Genomic DNA, 10,036 nt, shown 5'->3' with positions numbered 1-10,036 from the left:
AGCACATTCTTCTACTTGCGCCTCTACAACATAAATATAGTATATAACTATCTCTCTCATATGATTTAGGATAATATACAAATATATTACATATATAAATATATAAACTTAATTAGTTTTATCTAAATTATAATTATTAAAATGGAATTCAATTCCAACGAAACAAACGGGCCCTTAGTGTTTATGATGCTTTTGTTTAATTATTCGTAATTGTTGATCACCTAAGGGATGCCCAATACCGAATGAATGCCCGGCGGGTGCGGGTGCGGGTGCGGGTGCGGGTGCGCAGACATCCACCCATTGCCGTCCCTTTAACTCTGAGTGCCCCTTCGAAGCAAAAGTGCGAGTGCCTTTTTCTGTGTTGCTTCTATCTCCTCGTCATGTCCTCTCAGTCTCAGAGTGCAAAAAAATTCGCATCTTTTAACCTCTTTTTAGATGATACAAAGTTCGATTCCCTTTGGTGTGCCTCGTTTCGACGCCACTCTGCGCAATCCTGCAGTGGTTCGTCGACAATTGGCAAAAGAGGGCAAGAAGGAAACAAAGGATGCAAATAAAGGCCCGTCCAAGGTTTCCTTTTCGTCGCTGTGTTGTGTGCATCCAATCCAAGGCGCATGTGTAGGGATGGCACCACAGATCAGGTGGGTAGAATTTGATTTGATACCTGTGCTCACGAGAATGTTCGACACTTCGACATATCAAATTTTACCCACCCTCTATGAAACCTATACTGGGTAGGATTTTGTACACGTGTTTGACACCGGAATTGTATCTGCCATCGAGTTTATCTATTCTAAACTACAATATATTTTAGCTTTTTTCTATATATAATTACTTTTGTTATATATCTAATATGTAAGTAATATATATATATATATATATATAATAAAAATGTATACTGATTTTAAATAGAGGATAATTTATGTGGGTCAACAAAACTAGTAACTTATGTGGGTCCATATTCACGATATCCTCACAATAAAAATAAACTAGTAAAATGCACTGGCGGTCCTTGACGTGATATGTCACTTGGACTCGAACTTATAAAATCATAAACATGGGTCCTCAAATTTTGTGAGCCCGTGCAAATCCATTCAAAGCTGGGTATGCAAAACTGGATGCTGATGTAGCGTGCCACGTCGGAGCCAGTTGAGCCCTCAAACTTATCATGTTGTGTCACTTGAGTTCTCGAACTTGGTATGCTTGGATTCCCGAACTTTCATTAGTATGCTCTAATATGGCACGCCACATCATCATTCGGTTTACATGTTACAAAAGTACATCTTTATATGGTATATCTTAGCATCATTTAGTAGTAACAATCTTCCACAAAACTAAGCACAATCCAAGGTAGCTCTTTGCACCCGTGCAAATTGTTAGCTTGGTTTGAATTTTATGTCGCTTATCCATCTTTTTACCCATCTTTTTACGATTTGTCATTATGATTTGACAACAGGAAGCTGATCTGGCCGAGATGAAGGGGCGATCTGATTGAATTTTAAACGCTCGACCTGGTTGGGTTTAGGGGTCCATCTGACCAGCTCTGAGTGAGCCTTGTACTTTTCGCGTATCAACACAGTCACTAATAACTAACCAACCCGTCAGTGTTGGTGCTTGCATTGTGGTCCTCATCCAGATCCCACCAGCTCCATGCGCGCCAGTCAGCCTTGAGCAGAAGCGCCAAGCGTGTGGTGATTGGTGAAACAACATGTGCTAGTAGTAGTAGCAGCATGATACCAGGTCACTTGCAGCATATGCAATAGTATATACCAGTGCGAAAGGGACCTGCAGGCCAGGCATTGTATATTGCGGCGAGAATATTCAGTTTCACCAGCTGAGCGTCTCTCCGTCCTTTTCCATCTCTGTCTGTCATCCCATCGCCATGGTTTGTTTTTTTTTTTTTTTGTTGCTTCCACGATCTGTTGCCAAAGGGGAGACAGCTCGCTTTCGCTCCCTTCAGAATCTACCCCGTTTCTCGCGTCGCCAATATTCATGTTTCCTTCGCATATGATTGACTCCTGGTTTTTGCAAAAGACTGTAATTTCTACAAAAGCTTTTGGTTTCAAACGGGGCAGCGTATTTGTACTCAGACATGTTCTTAGAACAAGGGCTTTCCTTGTAAACTCAGATAGAAGCAAGGAATGGAGGAGTTTTTTTTTTCTACGAAATTCTTGTACGAATCCTGTGAAATTTGTGTTCCAAACTGGCCCTCAGAAATGGCATTTTCCTTGTATACTCAGAATCCCAGATAGAAGGGACCCTGCTTGTAACACAGGAAATTTTTCTGTACAATTCATATACGATTCCCACGAAATTCCTATTCCAGGTGGCCCTCAAATACGCAATTGCAAGAAAGATGAAAGCTACTCAGCAAGTCTGGGCAAAATTGAAAGGAAAAAAAAGTTGCAAAACCAAGTGGGAATCTGGACTAGCTCAACAGCCGGACGATAGTATGACACTTTCAGAAACCTTGAGGGCTAGTTTGGGAGCCACAAAACCGGAGGGGATTGGAGGGGCTAAAATCCCCTCCTTATTCAAAATTGAATATGAAGGGGATTTTAGCCCCTCCAATCTCCTCCGGTATTTGGACTCCCAAACTAGCCCTGAGCGGTCGATGATAGGTACATGCTGTCGGTATCACGAGGACCAAGCAACTCTGCAGCAGACAGGGCAATATGACGCTTCCTTTGGGCCAAACACAACAGTCATCAGCAGGACGGCAGACAGCTCATCACAAAACTAAAGTTAAAGCTCAAGTGGTGACCAAAAAAAGGGCGCTAAAATGACACCAACGGGCAACGGTAGAGTTCAGACAGCGTTAAAACAGGTCTGGATACAAGCAACCTGGGCGGGCGGCAACTAAAAGAATGTGAAGCAAGCACAGCATGAGGAACCGGAGCAACGGACAGAAAGAAGAGGAGGGAGCAGGGGGGAGAATAAACAATGGCAGCGCCAAAACAGCCTAGAAGATCTTGTTGAACTGGCCGCTCAGGGTGCCCTTGAGGTTTGAGTAGAGCCCGTAGAGGGAGTACTGCCTCAGGTTGGACACCTCGTACCACGAGTTCAGAACCGACTCGTGCTTGTCCGTGCCGGAGAAAGCCAGCTGGATGCCGACGCTGCAGTCGACAGGCCCTTGGCTCTTGCAGCTCTGCGTCCGGATGGCGCATGTCTGTTTGCCAAGGCAGACGAAGTTTGATTTGCCGGAGCAGGCACCGCAGCCGTCCTTCTTCCAGTGCAGGTTTTCAAGTCTGCCTTTGTTGAACTCGAGCACCTGCGGAAGAATCGTCCGTCGTCAAGTAGCAGTAAGATTCGGAACTCGTCTGCTACGTGTTTAGGTATGGCGGACATGGTAGTGCGTTTATCGATTCGTACCAGGGTGAAGCTGGACACTGTAACTGAGGTGTTGGATACGAATATCGGGATTGATCTAGCTGCATACTTCCTACCAGCAAATGCTACCATAAATCCACCAGCTGAAGCCTACAAAATAGCGCACCTTTCATGATATTACTGACAATGCCAGCCACTGGATGCATGCATTTATTTAACCACGAATACAGAGAACAAAACCAAGGATGCTTACAGCTCACACGTGACAAGCAAAGCACCATGACAGTAAACTTGATGAGTAGATAGGGTGTGCGGGTTAGCAATAAAAGATGTAAAGTTCCTCATTTTCATCTCTAGTTTTTGGTCAAAGTAGATGATGAAACAAATTAGCACTCTAAGGTTAAGCAAAGCATTTAATTAAAGATCGGACACAGCTAAGGGGAAATCCTGGAAATTTATTGGTCTTCAGCCTTTAACGCCACGTGTATAACAGTCTATATTTCATAAGTTATGTATCGAAATACAATTTCATGTTGTGGACACCAGGTTAGCAAAAAATGCAAAACAAAATACAAGATAACTAGGATCAGAAACAGGCAAGGTACTATGATCTTGAAAAAATTAATGGGCCAGTTTTTTATTTCTTCACATTGTACATGAAAGCTTTGAGATTGGCACAAAGGTGCTGTCATGGATGGCCGAGGGCGCTACAGTACCCCGGTACTGTTTCCCGTGCTGCAGTACCGTCGGAAGTGCCGAGGCTGTGCACGGTGCAGGGCGTCATGGCTGATATAGAGAGAGAACTTGCGGTTAGGGTTAGGGGGCGCTGGAGAGGCCGGCCGCAGGGATTTCCCCACGGCCAGCAAGAGAGAAGGGGTTTCCTTCTAATCTCTTGCTTACCTTCAATTGATAGAATCACCTCTCCTTATATATAGTGTTACTTGACCCCTAAGCACTAAATCTAATCTTATCTCTAATTCTAATCTTATCTCAAACTAGTATATCTTTATCAAAACAATCTAAGGGGCGTGCTACAGTGTCACCGTTACTGTAGGTCGCAACAATGACTAGCGGAGGCGCCCTCGTGGCGATCGGTAGCAGAATGTGGTGGCACTAAACACTGCGCCTTGCCGATAACAAGGGGAGCGCCTTCCCTACCGCAGTTGCCGTAGAGTTGAAGTTCGTCGCCCGTGGAACACGCACCATGCTCGCACTCGGCGATAGCAGGCCGACACGGTTGCTAATGGCCGTCCGACAAGGCGAGGTCGCGCCCCAGTGTGCCGAGGTCAACAGGTTTACAGAATATTTATACTAGCATTTAGGTCATGGCCCACTACGTCCCAACACCAATTCACTCCATTACAGTCCAATTCGACTTACAGAATCAAAGACATACTCTCTACCCACCTATGCCTTTTCATTAGTCTTGACACTAAAGGCGCTACATTACTCGCGGCGCTACTGTACCACCGGTATTGTTCCCATGCTACAGTACCTGCTGGTACTTTTCACGGGTTAGGGCTCCAAGTGAGGGGAGTGAGAAGGGGGTGGCGGCTGTGTTGTCGCCGGCGGAGGTGTCGAGGCTGTGCACGGCGCAGGGCGTCATGGCTGATCTAGAGAGAGAACTTGCGGCTAGGGTTAGGGGCGCTAGGGAGGCCGGCCGCAGGTATTTCCCACGACCGGCAAGAGAGAAGGGATTTTCTTCTAATCTCTTGCTTACCTTCAATTGATACAATCTCTTGCTTACTTGACCCCTAAGCACTAGATCTAATCTTATCTCTAATTCTAATTTTATCCCAAACTAGTCTATCTTTATCTAAACAACCTGAGGGACGTGCTAGTTGCTACAGTGTCGTTGTTACTGTAGCGGACCCTCTTAGGCCCTGACAGGTACTTTCAACATTACATGACATCACAATTTCACAGACAATTTAAATTAGAATTAGGCACCCAAACAGATCAGATACTTTAACAGACAGAATTTCTTAATATGGCTAGGCAAGGTCTGAACTCCAATCCTAGACTCCTAATATGGAATTGCATAGATTCATGGTTCATATTAGTTAAAACAAAATGCACCGATAGATGAAACATTGTGTCAATGTAGCGCTTTAGCATTCTCAGAAATCGGAAACTGGATATATTATTGGCAACTTATAGCACAAAAAAGAGTTCTTCTCTAATAGGACCAATGTCTCTTAAAGATGTAAGAATAATAGCAACACATCCATTCATTAGGTCTTTTTTTTTTGGAAAATTCATTAATTCAAATGAATATGTATATGTTCGAAATCCAGTAGAAGTCCATGACATGACGTAGAGACACTATCCATGAAGCAAAGCTATGATTTTATTTTTCCCTCCCACTTCATAAAATGGCTCTCGGCAAACATAAAAGCAATGGGCCAATGCTGATGCTAACTAGGCAAAAACAAATCAACAGGCTGCCCCCTCAAGTCAACCCTGGCGACTACATTAACTAGATCAGGGGGCAATTAGACAGTGCAGTTAGCAATTAGCATTGCCATACCATTTCTTGTGATTTTACTTAATCAGTAACCAAAGACCAAAGTAGCATTAGACTTAATCTAACAAATATGGATATGTGGAGTAAAATCTCGCGATGAATCAATGCAACTGACATTACTGACCGACAACTGTGTAACTCCAAACACAAGCAGACAAAGAAATGCAAAAGAAAACATCATAGTACCATGCAAACCCACTCAATCCCCACATCTCCAGCTTAGGAGAACCAAGAAATGCCAAGCCACATTATCAACACACCAAGGTAACATTCATCCACCTACTCCCCATCTCCGCAAGGACTTAGAGCATCTCCAAGAGCTCCTTAAAACAATCTCCATATTTCATTCTTTTGACAAAACGAGAGAAAAAACAGTCATCCAACAGTTTTATATCTGAACTGCCCCTCGACTCCTCAGATATGCACTTACTTTCTGCACTTGATATCAGCACTTCGTGCCAGTTTTTTTCACTCTCAGGCGCAGTTTTCTTCTTTTTGGGCGAGAAAATCCCTGGCCACCACCGTGCCACACCTGGTCGGCCCCAGATGGCTGGGCATGGCCCGGCTGAGGGCTACTGCAGCCAGTGGCTGAAGGGGCAAGGGCAACTACAGAGGGCAGAGCATGATTTAGGGGGTGGGGGCAGGGGTCGCCACTGGCCGCTGCTGCCATTGCTGCATAAACAAATAAACCAAGGCCCAATTCCTAACTGATTTTGAGTAAAGCCAGTACTTCAATGCATCCTGGGACTAACCTAGGTGATCTCCAACAGCTGCCACTGTATGGAGCCATGTATGTAATAAAGGTTCAAAATTTTGCGAAGTTTGGTAATTTCAGCGGTGGCCGAAAAAATCCAAAAATTCGTAGTACACTAATGCATGTGCTTTATTGTAAAAAAATCAATTCTAGACTCATATTTTCTATTGTTTATGTTGCATATTCTTCTACTCAATACAAGCGTAGTCATAAATCATGATGTTTAGATTAAAAAATTTAGAAAATCACACTTCATATTCAAGTCTCTAAAAATGCCAAATTTTGTAGCCGAACAAATAAACCGAAATAAAAAACCTGCATGTAACAGAAATTAACATTGCACAGGCGCCAGACCAATAGAAATATTCCATTTCCATTTTAAATACAATGATAAACCCTAGCCCATGAATTTGTTTGAGAAACAATAGGCCGGCAGCAATTTTGCTGGCTGCGGCTGGCTGTGGTTGAGGAAAGGTGAGGAGGCAGGGAGGCCGCTGGGTGGTGGCTGCGCACAGCTGGGGGCGACACAGCCGGGTGAGGGAAGGCAGGGAAAGGGCAGGGGGCAGCATGCAAGCCACGAGGAGCCAAGCGAGGAAAAGATGTGACGCGGTCTTTTTTTATATTTTTTAGCAACCAAATATTGCACACTATTGGAGGCAACGATTTAGCTCCCTACTCAGTTTGGCCATTTGGTGTAATAAATGATTTAACAAGTGTTCTTTAAGGAGCTTTTGTAGATGCTCTTACAGTGCAAACTTCCTTGGATCCACCCAACTTACTCTTTAAAATAGCAACTTTGCCTGGTAGGGGATGAATTGTGCCTTTTTGTGCTATATTATGGTCATCCCGTCTTATAGAAACAAATCACCAAGTATGGTTCCTTATGATAAACACAGGGAAACTAATTTTAGAATCCTGTACACAAAGTAAGTATCAGGATCTTGAAACTTAGTGGACCTCCTTTTTGCACAGAAGAGCTTAACTGGCACAAAGGCATTTTAGGATATATCTGATCTCCCAATTGCACAGATGATTTGATATACAACTATAAATCCTAGCAAATTAGATGCATCAATAGCCTAGATTCACTATTTTCTTATTTTGGGGCAGACTGTGTTGAACTAACAAGCATAGACAGATAGACTCCTGATTTTAAATTTTGAAATGTAATGCTTTCACACTCACAGCACTTGCATTTATCCTTGGAAAACTATGGAGATTGAAGAGCAAACAGAAATTTTTAAAACACACTCGGTTTCTCCAAGGATCTATGCATGCTGAAAATGGATCTCAGGTGCAAAAGGTTAAGACTCATTAAAGTCTTAATGTTGAGTTTGTGATCCAAATTCTGAAGAAGGCGGCCAAGTTGGCGAGCGAAGCGGAGGCCCGTCGCCGGTACGGATCGTTTTAGGGTTTCACCTCTATAAATATCTTTGTAAGCCGCAGGAGATATCCATCTCTATTTGTAAATCTCCTGCGATCTGTAACCACCCAAAAATAGTGAGAAGTTGCCGGCCGGCGCCCGTGGTTTTTTTTTTCCCCTTCACTTTGGAGGGGTTTTCCACGTTAAATCCGTGTCTACTCTGTGATTGATCCTATTTGTGTCGCATTTATTTATAACACTTAAAGTATCTTGTGCTTATATTTTCTCACCATACAAGTAAAACGAGTTCTTGTAAAACTAGGAGCAGATAAAGAATTTTCACCAGATAAAGAAAGAGGGAGTTTGGTTTCAGTTCAATATCACATGTTACTTCATTATTTCGGGGTTTCACTCTTTTACCTGGTTTTTACTTTTCTTAGCATTTGTTGTTTCACAATAAGAGTCGCTTACTTTGGACCTCATTGTACAAGACTTCCTGAAATAGATTATTTCTTGCTACTTAATGAATGGCAGTGTACCTTCCATTTTATGCCAAAAAGATCTTAAACAAAATCAAATCACAAGTTACAGACGATGCTAAGCATATTGATATAATGCAATTCATTGAATACTTCTAAGATCAGGACCATGCACTACGATATCTACAAGTTACACCAAATACAACACGATCTCCCAACAACATAAAACTAATCCTTTGATCCTATTAGCCATTCACTACTACTGGAGTAATGGATCAAAATTTTGCATTGAATGAAACAACCGAGCAGCAACTCACCAACTCTGTTACTTCAAGGTCGCATTAAGCAGATTAACAGTTTCTACAGAAAGCACCAGGATCATGCTAAACAGCTCTACTTCCTGTTAGAACAATAAATAAATGCTAATCGATCCTACCTCGGGCGTGGTAACTGACCTCCACCTACTTACACATTTCCACAAGAACACAGAGTGCATGCTCCGCCGGAATTCAGATCCGACCCAAACTTATTGACTCCAAAGAAGAAAGCAGAACCCCAAAGAAAACAAGAAGACCAGGATCGCTTACTGGGTTGAATCCAGTGGTGGTGTTGATGGTGAGGAGAGAGATCTCATCGACCTTGGGGCGGAAGACGGCGAGCTGCCCGGAGGCAGCGAGGTTGAGGCGGCGGTCGCAGGGGGAGAGCTGTGTGTTGCCGGAAAAGAAGGCGTTGTATCCCGCGAAGACGACCCCGAAGGTGAAGCCGTCCCCGCGCTGGATCCGTCCGTCGCTGCACGGCTCGTAGACGCCGTTCGTATCCCCCGCCGCCAGCTGCGCGAGGCAGCAGGCAGCTAAGGCGAGAGATACTGCAGCAAGCAGCGTACGCGACGCGTCGGCGGCTGCCATGGCGGTCGGCGACGAGATTTTGCGGGGCGCGTTGGTGGCAACCGAACCGGCCAAGCTGGCTTCCAGTAACCACCGCCGTTTCTGTTGAGCGGAGAGCTCGTGAGCGACAGCGGTAGAGGTGGGTGTGAGGGAGAAAGGTGACTAGGTGAAAGCGGTGGGCCATCACTTTCGGTTGAGCGATGGGCCTTTGAGCGTCTCTATGGGCCAAGACGGGCTATCTAAAGCCATTTTTCAATAAAAAGGAAAAAGGAATTAGAGCTATTTTGGAGGATCATCCAAAATGGCTTCCAGGAGAAGCCCTTAAATGAAGGATCTCTATCAAATAAGGTCTTTTAGGACATGTTTGGCACGGTTCTGATCTGTAAATTGTGGGTCAAGACGGGGATGTAAGAGAAGCTATCTAAAGATATTTTCCAATAAAAAGAAGAAGGAATTAGAGCTATTTTTGAGGCTCGTCCAAATGGTTTTTCACTCCTAGCCCTTAAATGGAGGATCTCTATCAAATACGGTCTTTTAGGACATGTTCGGCACGGTTCTAACCTACAAATTGTGGGCCAAGATGGGTTGTAAGAGAAGTTATCTAAAATTATTTTTAATAAAAAAGAAGGAATTGGAGCTATTTTGGAGGCTCATCCAAAATGGCTTTCGCCCATGGATAGAGGTGGGCGTTCGGGTTACCCG

The 10,036-nt window shown here is 43.9% G+C and overlaps 1 protein-coding gene across 3 annotated transcripts; it reads right to left on the bottom strand.

Moving 5' to 3' along the window:
• Window positions 1–2,742: 2,742 nt before the first annotated feature.
• LOC100281966 (expp1 protein) lies at window positions 2,743–9,511 on the bottom strand. 3 transcript variants are annotated; one of them, XM_035968013.1, is made up of 3 exons: window positions 9,089–9,492; window positions 3,370–3,477; window positions 2,743–3,268 (listed from the first exon to the last, which is right to left on the bottom strand). In XM_035968013.1, exons 1-3 carry the CDS (start codon window positions 9,353–9,355, stop codon window positions 2,960–2,962), a joined length of 684 nt encoding a protein of 227 aa, XP_035823906.1. In that variant the 5' UTR covers window positions 9,356–9,492; the 3' UTR covers window positions 2,743–2,959. The 3 variants fall into 3 exon arrangements, with proteins under 3 accessions (XP_035823906.1, XP_035823907.1, NP_001148355.2); NM_001154883.2 differs by having other exon boundaries at window positions 2,758–3,268; window positions 9,038–9,494; XM_035968014.1 differs by lacking the exon at window positions 3,370–3,477 and having other exon boundaries at window positions 9,038–9,511.
• Window positions 9,512–10,036: the final 525 nt, after the last annotated feature.

Source organism: Zea mays, chromosome 5 (assembly GCF_902167145.1).
Source record: "Zea mays cultivar B73 chromosome 5, Zm-B73-REFERENCE-NAM-5.0, whole genome shotgun sequence".
NCBI lineage: Eukaryota > Viridiplantae > Streptophyta > Magnoliopsida > Poales > Poaceae > Zea > Zea mays.
Note: the sequence above shows the minus strand (reverse complement) of the source record. Positions and strands in the feature narration are given on the sequence as shown.

Bases quoted from the DNA above. Each gene is read 5' to 3' on its own strand.
- LOC100281966 (NM_001154883.2), bottom strand. From the start codon at position 9,355: ATGGCAGCCGCCGACGCGTCGCGTACGCTGCTTGCTGCAGTATCTCTC. The intron at 3,478-9,037 runs GTAAGCGATCCT...GCTATTTTGTAG, and splicing joins CCACCACTGGATTCAACCCA to GCTTCAGCTGGTGGATTTAT. The intron at 3,269-3,369 runs GTACGAATCGAT...ATTCTTCCGCAG, and splicing joins CAGTGTCCAGCTTCACCCTG to GTGCTCGAGTTCAACAAAGG.